General features: G+C 46.7%; 1 protein-coding gene across 1 annotated transcript in view; it reads left to right on the forward strand.

Annotated features, from left to right (window-relative positions):
• The first annotated feature begins 468 nt into the window (after positions 1–468).
• The window catches only part of LOC122698876 (probable histone-lysine N-methyltransferase PRDM7), a 49,415-nt gene continuing 31,795 nt past the window's right edge, over positions 469–18,088 (forward strand). The window contains exons 1-13 of the mRNA XM_043910552.1: positions 469–537; positions 946–1,069; positions 1,375–1,482; positions 5,801–5,850; positions 7,593–7,737; positions 8,567–8,668; positions 8,882–9,153; positions 10,020–10,087; positions 11,199–11,392; positions 13,074–13,154; positions 15,191–15,261; positions 16,157–16,236; positions 16,893–17,071. Of these exons, the coding sequence (XP_043766487.1) occupies positions 469–537; positions 946–1,069; positions 1,375–1,482; positions 5,801–5,850; positions 7,593–7,737; positions 8,567–8,668; positions 8,882–9,153; positions 10,020–10,087; positions 11,199–11,392; positions 13,074–13,154; positions 15,191–15,261; positions 16,157–16,236; positions 16,893–17,071 (1,543 nt within the window). The remainder of the gene's footprint in view (positions 538–945; positions 1,070–1,374; positions 1,483–5,800; positions 5,851–7,592; positions 7,738–8,566; positions 8,669–8,881; positions 9,154–10,019; positions 10,088–11,198; positions 11,393–13,073; positions 13,155–15,190; positions 15,262–16,156; positions 16,237–16,892; positions 17,072–18,088) is intronic.

Consider the following 18,088-nt stretch of genomic DNA (forward strand, 5'->3'; position numbering starts at 1 on the left):
TCTCCTCAAACCAAGTGACCTGTCCCTTAGATATAGAACCCACGTTATGCCCAGATTTCTCTGAGTCCCCAGGCAGAGATCCTCAAAACCCTTCTTGGAGAAATAGTCCCTCTCCTGCACTGGAACAGAGCCCTGATTTCAGCCTGACCCCAGGCCAGCAGTTACGGTTTTCCAGGTCTCCTCAGGAATCCCTCCGTCACCCACAGACATGTCCCTCCCAGTGCCTTTCCACAGAGGGGCTGAATTGTAGGGGATCCAAAGAAACCAAATCTAGTTCACATTAGGCTGGTCTGTCATAGCTAGTCAGGATCCCTCCATCCCACCAATACCCTCACCCTGACTTTCCCCTCACCTTCCTGCCCTAGACACTCCACCCAAGGAAGACAGACCAGGCTCTGGACAGTGGTCTGGGCTGTCTCAGCACCTTCTTCTTTCACAGGCACCTTGGCCTTGAGCACTCCAATGGCCATGAGGCCCAACAGGTCTCAAGAGGAAAGCACTGAGGGAGATGCCGGGAGAACAGAGCGGAAGCCCACGGTGAGAGGCGGAGGCGGCAAAGCTGGGCTCTAAGCCAGCTCTGTCGGAAGGACATGGCGCTGGTCCCTGAAGCACCACAGACTGCTTGCCTGGGCAGCTGAGTGAACTTCCCTGTGACTGTACACAGGATGGGAATGCCTGGTCCTGTCTGAGATGGTGGGGGGGGAGTGGGACAAAACAGTACACTAGATTCATCAACTGCTCTGTGTCCAGGGAGAGTTACGAAAATGCTCAGTGTTTGTTCAGTTAAGCAGGACACAGTTGGGGAGGAAAGTCTTCATCCCTGTCTCACACAGACCATCCAGTAGTTTCAGGCTACTCCCTGCTCAAAAAGGTGGAGGAGAAGGCTCAGCTCTAAGGTCTAACTTAAATTAGTAAATCACTGATGAAATCTATTATTTTCCTTAGGCCAAAGATGCTTTCAAAGACATCTCCGTATACTTCTCCAAGGAAGAATGGGAAGAGATGGGAGAATGGGAAAAAATCCGATATAGGAATGTGAAAAGAAACTACGAAGCGCTGATTGCTATAGGTAACAGGAGGTGCTGGGTACCTGTGAGCCTGGGAAACATGAAACAGGTCTTCACCCTCAGTGTTCACTTGGCCCTCTCTTAGGTGGCTTCATCTGCTCACAGTTCCCTTTTGTGTGGAGACTAACCTGAAGGAAATGTTTACAGTTTTGTACCAAAGGGAGGTTGACCCTGCAGTGCAGAGCTCACCCCTTGCCCTGTTCTAGATTCCCCCAGCCCATCCTACTGATCCCCTGACTCTGTGGTCTTCGCATTGCTTCTGTGCTTTGTTCCTCCTTCTTAGGACAAATATTTTGCTTCTTTCCAGGTTTCAGAGCCACTCGACCAGCTTTCATGCATCACCGCAGGCAGCTCATCAAACCCCAGGTAGATGACACTGAGGATTCTGATGAAGAATGGACACCAAGGCAGCAAGGTGAGGGGCCAGGAGGATTTGGAGGTGTCTTCCTGAAACCAGCCTGGGCTTAGGTCTCAACTACATCTCAGCCATGAGCAAAGAAAACATAACTTTCAGCATTCCTAAGTGGTTGTGTCCAAATATTGACATGAGCCTGAATGAAGATGAATGTATAGGTTTTCCAGTGTAATTCTCAAAAGTTTTATGGTTAAAATTTATCATTCTTTTTAAAAAGAATTATTTTTGCTAAACATTCTTAATGAAAGGCAATTAAAGAAACCTTAGACTATAAATTCACCAAAGAGATTTAATACTAATATCATAATAATTTGGTTATTGGATTAAATCTCTTAGAAGAGGAAATGATTAACATATTATGTCAAGATACATTATTTATGTATGTATATAAAACAATACCACATAATATTCTAACCCTAAGGTTAAACTAATTCTTTGTTTTGATTCTGGGAAAGAGTTTGAGAGAACTATTTATTCTCCCTGATCTTTCCCATATTTCACTAACCAGAGACAGCATCAGGTAAATAAAATGAAGTACACTCATTATAAAATAGAAGTGAGCAACTCACTTCCTCTTCTGCTGCTCAAACAGGTTAGAAGAGTTAATCTTCCTAGACTGGAGAAAACAATTTAGATAGTTCTATGATTCTCCACCTATGAATTTCTGTTCTCCCAGATTTTTTTAAATTATTTATTCAGTTTTGGCTGCACTGGGTCTTCGTGGCTGTGCACGGGCTTTCTCTGGTTGCAGTGAGTGGCTTCTCGTTGCAGAGCACATGCAGGCTCAGTAGTTTGTGACACACAGATTTAGTTGCCCCCCAAAAAGTGGAATCTTCCTGGACCAGCCATCGAACCTGTGTCCTCTGCATTGGCAGGCAGATTTTCATCCACTGTGCCACCAGGGAAGTCCTTCTATTCCCTTAGGTTATTAAAACTAGTGAAAGGGACATGAAAACCAAACATTTGGTTGTCTGCAAAGGTTTTGACATGAAGAGAGATTCTTTATAGGGAAAACATAGTCCACAGTTCACCATACCTCTGCACATCTTAACTTACCTTCTTAACAATTTCTGAGTGTATGGTACACTGTTGCTAACTATGTACACATTAGTGTTAGTGGCCATAGTGTTAATTGCTCAGTTGTGTCTGACTCTTTGTGTACCCACGGACTGTAACCCGCCAGGCTCCTCTGTCCATGGGATTCTCCAGGCAAGAATCCTGGAGTGGGTTGCCATTTCCTCCTCCAGGTGATCTTCCCAACCCAGAGATCAAACCTGCATCTGTTGCATCTCCTGCATTGCAGGCGGATTTTTTACCGCTGAGCCATTGGGGATATATATACACACTGCTGTACAACAAATCTGTAGAAATGTTCCATCTTGCATGACTGAAGCCCTAACCCACTGAACAACTATTCTCCAATCCTTCATCCTCATAGCCCTTGGCAACCATGATTATATTTTCTGTTTCCATGGATTTGATTAACTTAGATATCTCATAGAAGTGGAATCAGGCAATATTTGTCTTTTTTGATTGGTTCATTTCACTTGGCATAATATCATCAAGGCCCATCCATGATGTAGCATATGACAGAATTCTTTTTTAAGGCTTAAAAACATTCCATTCTGTCCATGTGTATATAACAGATATAAGATATATCTTATATATAATCTTTATCTGTTTACCTACCAATGAACATTTAGATTGCTTCCACATCTCACCAACTGGAAATAATGCTGCAATGACCATAGATGTGCACACTATTTATTCAAGATCTTGCTTTCAATTTTTTATGGAAATATACTCTTGAGTTGGATTGCTAGATCATACAGCAGTTCTAATTTTCTGAGGACACTCCATACTGTTTTCTATGAAGATTGCAACATTTTACATTTCCAACAATAGTGTATAAGGGTTCCAATTTCTCCACATCCTTAACAAACTTGCTATTGTCTTCTTATTCATATTGCCCATCACAGAAGGTATGAGATAATTTCCATTGTGCTTTTAATTTGCATTTCTCTATTGATTAGTAATATTGAGCATCTTTTCATATGTTTGTTGGCCATTTGTGTATCTTCTTTGGAGAAATGTCTATTCAATTCCTTCTCCCACTGTGTTAGTCAGCCCAGGCTGCCATAACAAAACAGACTGCTTGCCTTAAACCACAGACATTTGTTTTCTTACAATTCTGGAGCATGGAAATTTTATATCAGGGTGCCATCATGGTCAATCAAGTTCTCTTCCTGGCTTATAGGTAGGCTTCATATTGGTGTATGCTTATTAACCCCTTATCAGATACATATTTTACAAACATTTTCTACCATCCTGTAGGTGGCCTTTTCACTCTGTTCACTGTGTCCTTTGCTGCACAGAGGTTTTAAGGTTAATGTAATCTCATTTGTCTATTTTTACTTTGTTACTAATACTTGTGCACTTGGTACCATATCTAAGAAATCATTGCTGATTCAGTGTCATGAAGCTTCACCCTTGTTTTCCTCTAAGAGTCTTATTGAGTCTTGCATTTAGGTCTTTAATCCATTCTGAGTTGATTTTTCTTCATGATGTAAGATCTTCATTATTTTGCATATGGATATTTTGTTTCCTCAGCACCACTTGTTATAGGGATTAAACTTTCCCTGTTGTCCTAACACCTTTGATGAAGATCATTAAACCATGTTTCCAAGAGTGTATTTCTGTTTATTTCTGGCTGTCTATTCTGTTCCACTGATTGACATGTCTGTCTTTATGCCCGCGGGCTTCCTCAGTGGCTCAGCAGGTGAAGAATCTGCCTTCAATGCAGGAAACACGGGAGATACAGGTTCAATCCTTGGGTTAAGAAGATCCTCTGGAGAAGGAAATGGCAACCCCCTCCAGTATTCTTGCCTGAGAAATCCCCTGGATAGATGAGCCTGGTGGGCTACAGTCCAAAAGGTCACAAAGAGTCAATACCACTGAGAGACTAAGCACATGCTTTATGCCAAAACTGCACTCTTTTGGTCACTGTACCTTTGAAATATGTTCTGAAATCAGAGGCCTCCAGCTTTGCTGTTCTTTCTAAGGTTGTTTTGCCTATTTGGGTTCTCTGAGATTCCAGATTAACTGTAGGATGGATTTTCTACACCAGAAAAAAATTCCATTGGGATTTTGATAAGAATTGCATTGAATCTTTAAATTGCTTTGGGTAGTATGAACAGCTTAATAATATTCAGTCTCCAAATCCACAAACATGAGCTGCCTTTCTATTTACTTATGTCAGATTCCTTTCAGCAATACTTTACAGTTTTCAATGTATAAGTCTTTCATCTCCTTAAGTTTACACCCAATTATTTCATTCTTTTTGATGCTATTATAAATGAGATTATTGGGACTTCTCTGGGGGTCCAGTGGCTAAGACTCCACACTCCCAATGCAGAGAACTTGGGTTCAGTCCCTGGTCAGGGAACTAGATCCCACATGCCGCAACAAAGACCCAGCACAAATAAATAAATAAAAGCAAATATATTTTTAAAATTTAAATTTAGCTCTTGACTATAGCTTTAAAAAAATAAAAAATAAATAGGATTATTTTCTTATTTTCCTTTTTGGAATGGTCATTGTTCATGCAGGGAAAGATATTTGAATGTTGATTTTGTACCGTGCAACTTTCTGTGCAGGTTTTTTTGTGTGTGTGGAATTTTAAAGATTTTTCTGTACATAAAATCATGTCCTCTGTGAACAGACATAATTTTGCTTCTTTCTTCCAAATGGAAGCCTTTTGTTTCCATTCCTAACCTAAAGCCCTGGCTAGGACTTCTAATATTATGGTTAATAGAAATGTTGAGAATGGGCATCCTTGCCTTGTTTTCTGGATCTTACGATGAATTTGTGGAGGAGAAAGTGGTCTCCCCGTCCTATTCCTCCGCCATCTTAGGACCGCCCCCTGTTTTCTGGATCTTAGAAGTTTTCAGGTTTTCACTGATGACTATGATGTTAGAGGTAGACTTTTCATATATGACCTTTATTATATTGCAGCCACTTCCTTCTATTTCTACTTTGTTGAATATTTTTGTCATGAAAGGCTAGTAAATTTATTAGATACTTTATGGACATCAGATGAGGCACAGATGAAGTTTCATTTTTTTTTTTAATTTTAGGAAAATTATGTAATGCTCCCAGTGGAAGCATAGAAGTTGATGATACAGAAATCATTTTTCATTTCTCCTTTGGTAATCCTTGTCCTTGTCACTCTCTGCCTCAGAATTATGTGTCCTTAATTAGAATGCCCAGAGTTTGGAAACATTTACCAACCAAAACACTGATTCTCATCATTTTTTAGGTAAACTTTCTTCGATGGCCTTCAGAGTAAAGCACAGTAAACACCAGAAGGTGAGTATTTCCCAAATCCTGTTGCCAAAATATCCTCCTCATGGATCCAGTCACAGGTGAGAATAGGAGAAAACACAGAGATCCTGGAGACGGCTGCCTTCCTGCCCTGAATCTTTAGCACACTGTCTGATATCATCACCATCTTTACAGTTAGTAAGAACAACAACAGTAGTAGGCTGTTCTGTTGTTACATTATTTTCATAATATTTCAGACTTTAAGCATTTTATGTGAATAAACTTACTTAAACCTTAAAACAATCCTACAGTACCTATAAGTAGGTATATAGCTATCACCATTATAGATCAAAAAAATGAGGTAAAAAATGTTTGATTATATGCCTGAGATCACAGTATCACTGGTAGTGCAATCTAATCCAAAGCATGTTCTCTAAACCCCTTACAAACTGATTAAAACTTCCATAGTTCTATGAAGTTTATTCACAAATCTTTATATCATTCATCTGAGAGATGTTTTCAACTTCAGTTCTTTTGTGCTGTGCTAGGGAGGGATATGCTAAGACATCTGACTAAGGGAAGCTTAAGGATATGTTGGGCAGTTTCTAGAGTGGACGGTCCAAGATAAAGAAGGCAACAGGATCCCTACCTCAGAACCTCCCACACCAATAAGAAGAAGCAACTTGCAGCCCTGACAAGCCTCAGGTTTATGACTGAAAAGCAACAAATAAGAAAATAACTGAAGGACTTCACATAGATTACCCACTTTTGAGTAGAAACTCATCATCTGGGCATCATTTCAAATGCTTATTCTTGCAGGAGGGAGTAACAAGTCCTTCTCCTGAGCTCTGATTAGGCAACTCTCCTGTTTGGAATCATTTACTTAGCCTACCCCTGTGTTGTGAGCTTTGAGAGCCTAGCCCATACCCGTTAATTCTCAGAAGTCCAGGCCCAGCTCAAAGCCCCTGAGGGCCCCCTGAATGTTTTATGAATGACTGTCTCCACATTTAAACATTCATCTAGAAGAAGGAAGGTCAAAGAATGCTGAGGATAGTATCTGTGAGCTAGACCTCAAATACAGAGGCAGTTGAAGGGATAAATTGATGGCAGGGATGTACGCTCACATTCATACTGTATTAAATAGCTCACACAATGATTTCTTGAAATAGTATTAAATTTCATGTCCACAGTAAAATTAAGAATTAGAATGTATACCAATTTATGCATCAGGAAACTGAGGAGAATCAGCTAGTTGTACAGCCTTGTTCAAGCAGAATTGATGAGACCAGCTACTTTGATTCCAAACATTGTCTCTAGGACATGGTAACCTGCAACTTTCAGCTCATTTTCTTTATTGTCTAAATGTGTTTCTGCTGATCATCTTTTCTCTTCTCAATCTCACTGCTTTGTCACCTTATTTTCCGGTTGTGTTTTGTCCCCTCTGTAATTTTCCATACTTCCTAGTCCATCAAAGCTCCACTAATTAATAGAAAACCCCCATATTTCTCTATGAGCCCTTACCCTCTTCTTTCCCTGACCTCCAGCTATTCTCTCTGCCTTGTTCTCAATTTTATGCAGAAAGTTGAAGGGAAAGAACCTTAAGATATGAATTCTAGTTTTGATTCACTACCCACTTAGGTCCTTTTTTTCACTCCAGTGTTCAGACCCACCCTCCACCAGGTATGTCCAAGAACTGTCAAAGTATTAACTAAAGTCATGCATGTGAAAACACTTCATAAAGTCCTAAAGAACTAAAGAGATGCATGTTGTCTTTTACTCACATGAAGGGAATGTCCAGGGCATCATTAAGCAAGGAATCTAGTTTGAAGGAATTGCCAGGAGCAGCAAAATTGCTGAAGACAAGTGGCTCCAAGCAAGTGCCCCCTCCCAGAAAAGCAAGGACCCCTGGACAGCACCCCAGAGAAAAAGTCGGTAAGAGAAAATTTGGGGAGTTCCTCTAATTAGTTCCTCTAATCCCTGTAGAAAAACTAATAAGTATGGCCTGGGTGTGTGGCATGGACTTTGGGTAAGTGTGGGTTTAAGCTGGACTGGTCTGAGACATGAAGTTAGCACTGGGCCCTTGGGGAATCTTCTACATTTTCTGAGGTCCTGATTGCTATCTGTAAAGTGAAGATGAGGATACATAACTCATACAGTGCTTGAAAACCTTACATTAAATGCAAAAGTCTGACACCTACAAGTAGTTCAATAAATCCAGCTGTGAAGATAGGGACCATGCTTTGTTAGTGTTTATGCCCAGACCTCTGCTCAATGCCTTACCTGTCATGTGCCCTTAACACATACTTTCTGAGTAGATGTGTCAGTGAACTATTTCCTGAATAAGAAGGTTTGGAAGTTAAACTTACCAACAGGAAGTGCAGGACGCTATCACTAAACTGGGCATCTGTGGTCAGGGTGGAGCCTCAGTCTCCTGAACCAGTAGTTAAAGGGAGAAGAAACAAAGTATAGAGAAGGGACTTCCTGGGGGTTAAGTGGTTAAGATTCCACGCTTCCACTGCAAGAGGTGTGGTTTCCATTCCTGGTCAGGGAACTAAGATCCCTTGGCCACATAAGTGGCCAAGAAATAAATAATGTAACATTAAAACATAAAATTACAAAAGTAAAAGTTTGAAAAATACATGTAAGCAAGTTTTAACAAAGTGTATAGATGGACAGGTAGGAGATCTCACACTTTCCGATAAAACAGGGACTAACTCCCCAGACCCCACCAGCCTTGCTTAGCTTCTGTTCTCCATCTTAGAACTCAGAAGAAAGGAGACTGGAGTGAAGAGGTACAGTCTACGAGAAAGAAAGGGCCACGTGTACCAAGAGGTCAGCGAGCCCCAGGATGACGACTACCTCTGTGAGTGACCCCGCTGGCCCACTCACGGAGAAGCGGCTACGAGGCCTTGGTCCACTAACCTCACCTCACCATTTGGTCCCCCAGTCATCCCCTTCCTCTATGACTTGGGGTGCAGGATCGAGGCCAAATGCCATGAGTGCCCTAGTTCTTTCTGAAGGTCTTTACGACCAACAATGTCACTATACCTCCCCTCTTCCCTGTTCTCACCTCCAGATTGTGAGGAGTGTCAGAACTTCTTCATCGACAGCTGTGCTGCCCATGGGCCCCCAACGTTTGTAAAGGACTGTGCAGTGGAAAAGGGGCATGCCAACCGCTCAGCCCTCACTCTGCCCCCTGGGTTAAGCATCAGACTGTCAGGCATCCCTGACGCTGGGCTTGGAGTGTGGAACGAGGCGTCCGATCTGCCGCGGGGCCTGCACTTTGGCCCCTATGAGGGCCAGATCACAGACGATGAAGAGGCCGCCAACAATGGGTACTCCTGGCTGGTGAGAAGCACCCCTGTTTCCCTGTCCTCTGGCCTCTAATCACTAGTGTGTGCTGGGGGGTACTTCATGTCTACATGCGAGGACGCAGATGGTGATAACACAGTTGGCAATGACACAGTCAGCCCTGTGTACTGTGTCTGCTGGTGTGAACACAGGACTTCCATCTAAAGGTCAGAGGAGAGGTGGGACCAGTGTACAGACACACAGGACCTCTATCCAAAGGTCAGAGGAGAGGTGGGAACACAGTGTACAGACACACAGGACCTCTATCTAAAGGTCAGAGGAGAGGTGGGACTACAGTGTACAGACACACAGGACTTCTATCCAAAGGTCAGAGGAGAGGTGGGAACACAGTGTACAGGCACACAGACCTCTATCTAAAGATCACAGGAGAGGTGGGACCACAGTGTACAGACACAGAGGACTTCTATCCAAAGGTCAGAGGAGAGGTGGGAACACAGTGTACAGACACACAGGACCTCTATCTAAAGGTCAGAGGAGAGGTGGGAACACAGTGTACAGACACACAGGACCTCTATCTAAAGGTCAGAGGAGAGGTGGGAACACAGTGTACAGACACGGAGGACTCCTATCCAAAGGTCAGAGGAGAGGTGGGCGCACAGTAGTACAGGCACACAGAAGTGACTCCTCCCTTGTGGAACCCTTGCCTTCAATGAACTAAGAGACTCAGACTTGGAATGATGAGTAAGGAGCTTACCGTGTGGTCTGACTGGCAGTTGAATCCATGCAGGCTGAAGAGCACCAATGACTGCAGAGGGAAATAGCTCTTCTATTGCTTCCTACCAAAAAAAAAAAGAGAGAGAGAGAGAGAGAGGAAAGCTTGTAACTCTTTTTCTGACACTCAGATCACCAAAGGGAGAAACTGCTACGAGTATGTGGATGGAAAGGACACGTCTTGGGCCAACTGGATGAGGTGAGTGCAGTGAGTCTGCAGTGTGTAGACATGATACTCCCTCAATCCCATACCCCTTTCCTTCTCAACCCAGGTCCCTCAATAGCTTTCACATCTTCTTTCCTCTTTTCCCTCCATATCATGCTCTTTCATTTCAAAAGACATTAGAAAGAAGGAAATAAAAATATAGCATGTGCCGTTAAGATACAAGTCTATGTGCTGAACAAAACTGGGGGATTTGAAAACAACTTGAGGAGTCTAGATTCACCAGGGACACTTTAACTCACTTAATTGACACTTACCAAGCACTTTACATTTCAGTTTAGACAGTGAACTTTGTTACTGAAGCAGTAACTGTTACTGAAGCAGATCACACAACCCATGTCCTTTTGGAGAACATACTGCAAGCAGACTTTAGCCAATTGATTTTAGGAACAGTAACCTTAATTTTTCTACCTTTGAGTAACTGCGCCAGGGTAACCTAACACAGGAGACCTTGGCTCTATGTGGGCAACAACCTCCTCAGGCTTGGTTCCAGTGAGAAGTGGGCCCTGAGGCCTTGGAAGGAATGGGGGGCAGGATGGTCTTGAGCAGGGCTGTTCTCTGAGGGCCTCTCCTTTCATCAGGGCAGGCAGACAGTGAATAAACTATTACTGTTCCCTGTCTCAGAGCTCTCTCCAAGTTTCTGTCAGAGGGGGTGGGCAAGTGAATATGACCCTGGATACACATGGGGAGATTGGAGGAAAGCCTCGGGAGAAAAGGCAGGCTGGGGTGAGTGCTGAGGGCTGCGTGCTAGCCAAGGAGCACCAAGTCCTGTGGATGAAAAAGAACTTAATTCAGAGTTTAGAGGAGCTGGAGGTCACCAGCCTCACGGACAGTCCAGGTGGAAATGCGTCTGGAACTGAGCTCTGGAAAATGGCTAGTTAGATAAGGAGAGAAAAGCATTCCAGCCAGGACGAGGACCAGAAACAGGATCTGGAAATGGGAATTCGCATGGTCTGGTCGAAGGTGTGAACAGAAGGTCCCCATGAGGGGCAGCCTCAGAGGTGGAAGACAAGGAGCTGGGCATGGTTTGAGAGTGGAGGGCACTCATCACCTGAGGTTTCTTTCCCTTTTCTGGCCTCAACCCCAGGTATGTAAACTGTGCCCGGGACGATGAGGAGCAGAACCTGGTGGCCGTCCAGTATCACGGGCAGATCTTCTACCGAACCTGCCAGGTGGTCAGGCCGGGCTGTGAGCTGCTGGTCTGGTATGGGGACGAGTATGGCCAGGACCTTGGCATCAAGCAGGACAGCAGGGGGAAGAGCGAGCTGCCGGCTGGGATAGGTGAGTGCCACCCATCTTCCAGTGCCCCACTCCATCCTGGGTGGCCTCCCTGGGCCAATTCTGAAGCAGAGTACAATCCAGTCCAAAGTCAGTCGAGTCGCAATTAATATGCCTCAGAATTTGATTCTTTTCATATGATTATTAGGAAAATTTTTTATATTAAAAATGTTAGTTCTAATTTTTAATATTTCATGCAAAAAATATGTAACATCACCTTCTGCTGAAAGGCTTAGAAGCAAAAAGCAAGTTTTCTAGCACCTACCAGCTCTCTGCCCTTTACCTGTTTCTTCCTCATTTCCTCCCATTTCTAAACGACACATGTACAGTGATGTGCATTCAGTTACTGTTCCAGTTTGTTGTCATGTGAGTTCATACTCTGTGCCAGACGGGGCTCCACACACCGAAACAGACAGGACCACTGCCCTGGGGCAGCATGGGCTTCATACCAGACAGGGGCTGGTGCTCTGAGGAAAACCAGCGCAGGGAACGTGCCTCAGGTCAGCGTGAGCAGAGGGTGGGGTGTGCTGCAGGACGGTGCGGCAGGGTCTGTGCAGAGATAACACCTGCGGGGAAGGATTCCAGGCAGGGCAGCAGCCAGTGCCACAGCCCCAGGGCCGGGAAGAGAGGCCATGCCAGGGGTCGCGGGAGGAAGCACAGAGGGAGAGGAAGGAGGTTGGACGGGACACGGAAGCCTCAGGGCCTGTGTCCACGTGCAGGCCCCAGGGGTCCTCCTGGGTGACACAGAACAACCGCGAGGCTTTCAGCTGCTAGCAGCATGTTCTCTGTGCTAAGACGATGCTTTGGTTCACTTTTGGGAAGAGACAGCAGCGGGGAGTCCCTTCAGAGGTCAATTCATTGCCAGACATGAGGGAAGAGTGGGCTGGCTGAAGATGCTTGGGAGTGAGGGTGTGAAGAGTCTGGCTGGAGATATATTTTTAAACAGGACTTCCTAGTACATGTTAAATGGACTTAGAGTGAATGAAATAAATGAGGTATGAATACTGGTGAGGCTTAAGAAAGGACATGCCTTTATTTTATGATTTATGGAAAACTGAGAGAGGAGAAATTTGTGAACCAATTGGGGCAGCAGGAGCCAGAGACCTGTAGTCAGTGGGACCTGGGCTGCTCAGTCTCACCCAGTCTGAAGCCCACTTCCTGCAGTGATCAGGCCAAAGACTGCTCTTTGAACAAGGAGCCTCAAATTCAGCTTTACTCACACCTGCTCTAACCACCCCCTGTGCTGCCTCATATGCAGAGAGCTCCGGGCCAGGCGCCCCTAACTTAATAGACCCTTTCCCCTCACAGGGAGCCTCTCAGGAGATTCCACCTAAGTCATCAACTCTTATCTCTCAGTAGGGTAAATACCTGTGGCTACTGTGACATGACTTTTCAGACACTTACACACAGGGAAAGGTCCCTGCAGATCCACCTCTATGAGGAGAGATGCTGCCTCTGATGCTGCTGGAAGATCCCTATCTGGGTGATATGTAGAAAAGGCCCTTGACACAAACTTCCTGGATTTCTGTAGATGTAGAGAATAAGAATGGAATGGAAAAGTGGACTGTAATACAGACACACTTAATGGGAGACAAATCGTGCACTGTCAACACTTAGATGATTAGTGGGGCAGGCCTGACCATGGCAAACCAGCTACCTGACCAAGAGCTTCCTCTTTCAGCAGAACCAAAGCCCAAGATCCACCCATGTGCCTCCTGCTCTCTGGCCTTCTCCAGTCAGAAATTCCTCAGCCAACACATCCAACGCAATCACCCCTCTCAGACCCTCCTGAGACCATCTGAAAGAGACCTCCTCCAACCAGAGGATCCCTGCCCAGGCAATCAAAATCAGCAGCAGCAATATTCAGATCCACACAGCCCAAGTGACAAACCTGAGGTTTGGGAGGCCAAGGACAGGCCCCAACCTTTGCTGAAAACCATAAGGCTGAAGAGGATTTCAAGGGCCTCTTCCTACTCACCCAGAGGACAAATGGGGGGTTCTGGGGTGCATGAGAGAATGACAGAAGAGCCTAGCACAAGCCAGAAACTGAATCCAGAGGACACAGGCAAATTACTCATGGGGGCAGGGGTCTCAGGGATTATAAAAGTCAAGTACAGAGAGTGTGGGCAAGGCTCCAAGGACAGGTCAAGTCTCATCACACACGAGAGGACACACACAGGGGAGAAGCCCTATGTTTGCAGGGAGTGTGGGCGAAGCTTCCATCACAGGTCAAATTTCATCAGACACCAGAGGACACACACAGGGGAGAAGCCCTGTGTTTGCGGGGAGTGTGGGCGAAGCTTCCGTCGGAAGTCCCATCTCATCAGACACCAGAGGACACACACAGGGGAGAAGCCCTATGTTTGCAGGGAGTGTGGGCGAAGCTTCAGTCAGAAGTCAGTCCTCATCACACACCAGAGGACACACACAGGGGAGAAGCCCTATGTTTGTGGGGAGTGTGGGCGAAGCTTCAGTAAGAACTTCAATCTCATCACACACCAGAGGACACACACAGGGGAGAAGCCCTATGTTTGCAGGGAGTGTGGGCGAAGCTTTATTCAGAAGTCAGATTTCATCAGACACCAGAGGACACACACAGGGGAGAAGCCCTATGTTTGCAGGGAGTGTGGGCGATGCTTCAGTTGGAAGTCCCTCCTCATCACACACCAGAGGACACACACAGGGGAAAAGCCCTATGTTTGTGGGGAGTGTGGGCAAAGCTTCAGTCAGAAGACCCATCTCGTCACACACCAGAGGACACACACAGGGGAGAAGCCCTATGTTTGTGGGGAGTGTGGGCGAAGCTTCAGTAAGAACTTCAATCTCCTCACACACAAGAGGACACACACAGGGGAGAAGCCCTATGTTTGCGGGGAGTGTGGGCAAAGCTTCAGTCAGAAATCAAGTGTCACCAGACACCAGAGGACACACACAGGGGAGTAGCCCTATGTTTGCAGGGAGTGTGAGTGAGTCATGACCAACAAACCACATCTTAGCCACAGGAGGATTAGTGCAGTCACCCCATGCCTCAGCTCTAAGGGGAACTCAGAGGAGGTCTATGACCCGTTACTGTCCTGAAGAGTATGAGAAAAGACTTCCCAGGTAGTCCAGTGGCCAAGACTCCAATGCAGAGACCCATGTTCAATACCTGATTGGGGAACTAGCTCCCACATGCTGCAACTAAGACACAGCACAGCTGAATAGATGAATATATAATAAATATTTTTAAAAAAGAGTGTGGTAAGCACAGAATTACTTGTTAAATAGACCTTCCACTTTCATGAGAGGAGGTAGATAAACAGCAGAGGGTTTCTTAAGTGTTCTGGAGATGTTCATGCCAATTGCCTTCATGGTTTTTTGTACTCCTCTTCTAATAAATTTTGTCTCCAAACAAATCTGAAGCCCAGACTATGTACTCGTTCCCCCCTTATTACTGATAGCAGTGGGGTCCAGTGGTAGCTAAACCCCTCAGAAGGCATCATTCTGGAGCCAAATCTGTTAGGTCACTGGACAGTCAGTTCCTGGGTCCACGGAGAGGAATCTAGAGTTTGAGACAGACTCACCAGGAAAGGGATTCCCCGGCCTCCTGGGAAGTGGGGCCTCTCCTCCTTATAGATCTCGACTCTCCTTTGGCCTCTCCTGGTTGCCCTCTGGTTTCCTCTGACTTCTGTAGCTGCAAAGGTGAAGGCCACGTGCGCATGTGTGTGTGTGTGTGTGTGTGTGTGTGTGTGTGTGTGTGTGTGCGCGCACGCGCGCACGCCTGGCTCAGCATGGGCCGTCTGGTCTCTGCCACTCCCTCAGGGTCATCACAGCATCTGGACTCCAGATTCGACCACAGGGTTCCAGTTCTCAGCCCTGCCCCCAGCAGCTGTGTGAGCTGGGTCAAGATGCTCAACCTCTCTGTGTCTCTATTCTCATCTGTGATATGGGGTGGGAGCACCAGCATTTTGGTCTTTTCATAAGCACAGGCAGAATCTGGCAGAGGCTGGCTGAGAATGCAAGCCCCGCCTTTGCTGTTCTTTGTGGGTTTTTTTTTTTTTTTAATCTCTCGTTGTTTCTTAATGGAAGGATAATTGCTTTACAGAATTTTGTTTTCTGCTTGTCCTTCAGCCCCCACACCTTCCAGGTCTTCAGAGCTAGATAAGGAAGGGGCCGTTTAGGCACTAGGATGCCCTGATGAGGGGGTGTGAGGTCAGGGGTGCTAACGGAGGGTGACCTCCCTTCCTACCACTGCCATTTCTGCTGAGCTGGGCAGCCCCAGAGCCCCTCCACAGACCAGCAGTGCCGACAGTCGTCCGCCCTGCCGAGAACAGAGCCTGGAGCCGCATGTGCAGGAAATCCCTGTCCGGCCCCCATCCCACCCCCACACGGAGGGTCCTTGAAGCCCACACCGTGGCTTCTCTATGCATGGGCCTCGTACCTGTGCCCGTGTGCTCTGGTCAATGCTGTCACATCCTTAAAATTCTTAACCATGGAATAGTTCATCTTACACTTCCCTTTCATGAGTGAAGTCTGATGGGCCCCGGGGTGCACTGTGAGCAGAGCAGATGCACACACAGCATGGGTCCCGGGGTGACCAGGCTGCACATGGGGACAAGGTGGAGACAAAGGCCTCCGCGGGTGAGTGAGGGTGGTGACCGCCCCAGGAAGCCACGCTTGCTTAGACCCAGAACTGAGCTTCGACACAGAGTGGAGGCAGTGGGGTTCTTAAGGTCGACCACACCCTCCCCTCTGTGAATGACCTCTACCCTGGCCTGATCCTTCCAGAATGGGCTCAGGAGGCTGAAGTCCGTCCGGCCACCAGAAGACACCAAGGGGAGAGTGGGCCACGGGGCGGGGGGCGGAGGGTGCGAAGTCCAGGACTCGGGGAAATGGCTCTCAGTTCCCTCCATGTGCCAGGCTTGTGAAGCATCTCTACATGAACCGTGTCAGTAATAACCATGCACTATTATTTTCCCGTTTCTCTCATGCTTTCTTCAAGAACACGTTTCCCCTACAGGAAGGGAAGCCACGTAAACTCCCCATCTTCTGTGGCTTGTGGACGGGACCACGGAAGGGAGAGTTAGGGGTGGTGCAGGCAGAGGGGCTTCAACTGAAAAACGGTGGGGCCCCAGAAACTTGCAGGGGCTTCTCACCTGCACCTCCCACCAGAGCTGGGCCTGGAATCCCCTGGAAGCCTGAACAGGTCAAAGCTTCTCCTTCCCCTCCCCTCCCCTCAAAAAGCTGGCTCCTGGGCCAGCCCACAACACCCCCAAATCCCCCATCACCCACAGCCCCGCACAGGCCCTCCCTCACAGAAGTGGGATGACCTGGATGGTGGCACGGATGGTGTGTGACCCCAGAGCTGCGGGTCTCAACTGACCTTGAACAAGGGGGCTGGTGCTTTACACAGCCTCCCAGCCCAGGGAGGTGCCAGCAGCCACAAGCCATGATCTGAAGCAGAGCTGGGGGATGGGGAGTGGGGATGTGAGCTGTATGAGGTCCCATCCTGTCCCTACGACAGCGGCCAGGCCTCACCTGACACCATGACTGCCCTGCACGGGCACAAAGGACACCAGCAGTCACGGGACGGACAGCCAGCTGCCTCTGCCGCACGCTCCACCCTGACCACGGCGGCCCCACGGCTGTACCAGCCCCGCCTGTGCACGGCTCTGCTTGGCTGTTGGGGCTCAGGGACCCTGGGTGAGTCGGTGAGGGCAGAGCTCCAGAGGCCAAGCCTGTCTTCAGCCGCCAGACCTGCCCTGGTCGCCAGACTCATGAGCCCAACTGGTGTCTGAGGCCTTTGGGAGAATGACACCACAGACACTGACCTCAGAGCTCAGACTCCTGAAAACTTACTAAACAAGTTGTTTTTAGTCTTTTTTTAAAGTAGGAGGTTGACAGGAAGCAGGGAGGGGAATGACTTCCTCAGTGGTGCTGGGTTTAAGAATCCACCTGCCAATGCAGGAGACACGGGTTCAATCCCTGATCTGGGAAGACTCCACGTGCCATGGAGCAACTTAAGTCTATGCACAACTACTGCAGCCCAAGAGCCTAGAGCCCGTGCTTCCCAACCAGAGCAGCCACCACAGGGAGAAGTTCAGCACAGAAACGAGAGAGCAGCCCCCACGCCCGACAGCCAGAGAAAAGCCTGCACAGCAGCGAAGACCCAGCACAGCCAAAAGTAAATAAATAATCTTTTTTTAAGTAGGAGGTTGCAGCATTCCCTGCTGGTCCAGAAGCTAAGACTCTGAGCTCCCAACACAGGGGCCAGGTTCAATCCCTTGTCAGGGCACTAGATCCCACATGCCGCAACTGAAGACCCTGCATGCCACAACTAAGACCCAGTGCAGCCGATTAAATGAACATTTAAAAGTAGGAGGTTCATCTGTCACCAAGAGAAAACTGTAACATTTTAGCAAAAGAAAAAAAAAAGATCTTATTTTGTAAGTTCTCGTGGTTGATTGCAAAAATTTTCTCATAATATGCAGCTGTTTAAAACAAAAGAAATTTAGAAAATACAGAAATTAAAGTGAAAGTGAAGCTGCTCAGTTGTGTCTGACTCTTAGCAACCCCATGGACTGCAGCCTACCAGGCTCCTCCCATGGGATTTTCCAGGCAAGAGTACTGGAGTGGGTTGCCATTGCCTTCTCCAGAACTAAAACCAACCCATAAATGTGTGGGGAACACCAATTAGTGCAGCATCTGGCCACCACACAC

Source organism: Cervus elaphus, chromosome 8 (genome assembly GCF_910594005.1).
Source record: "Cervus elaphus chromosome 8, mCerEla1.1, whole genome shotgun sequence".
In the NCBI taxonomy this organism is placed as follows: domain Eukaryota; kingdom Metazoa; phylum Chordata; class Mammalia; order Artiodactyla; family Cervidae; genus Cervus; species Cervus elaphus.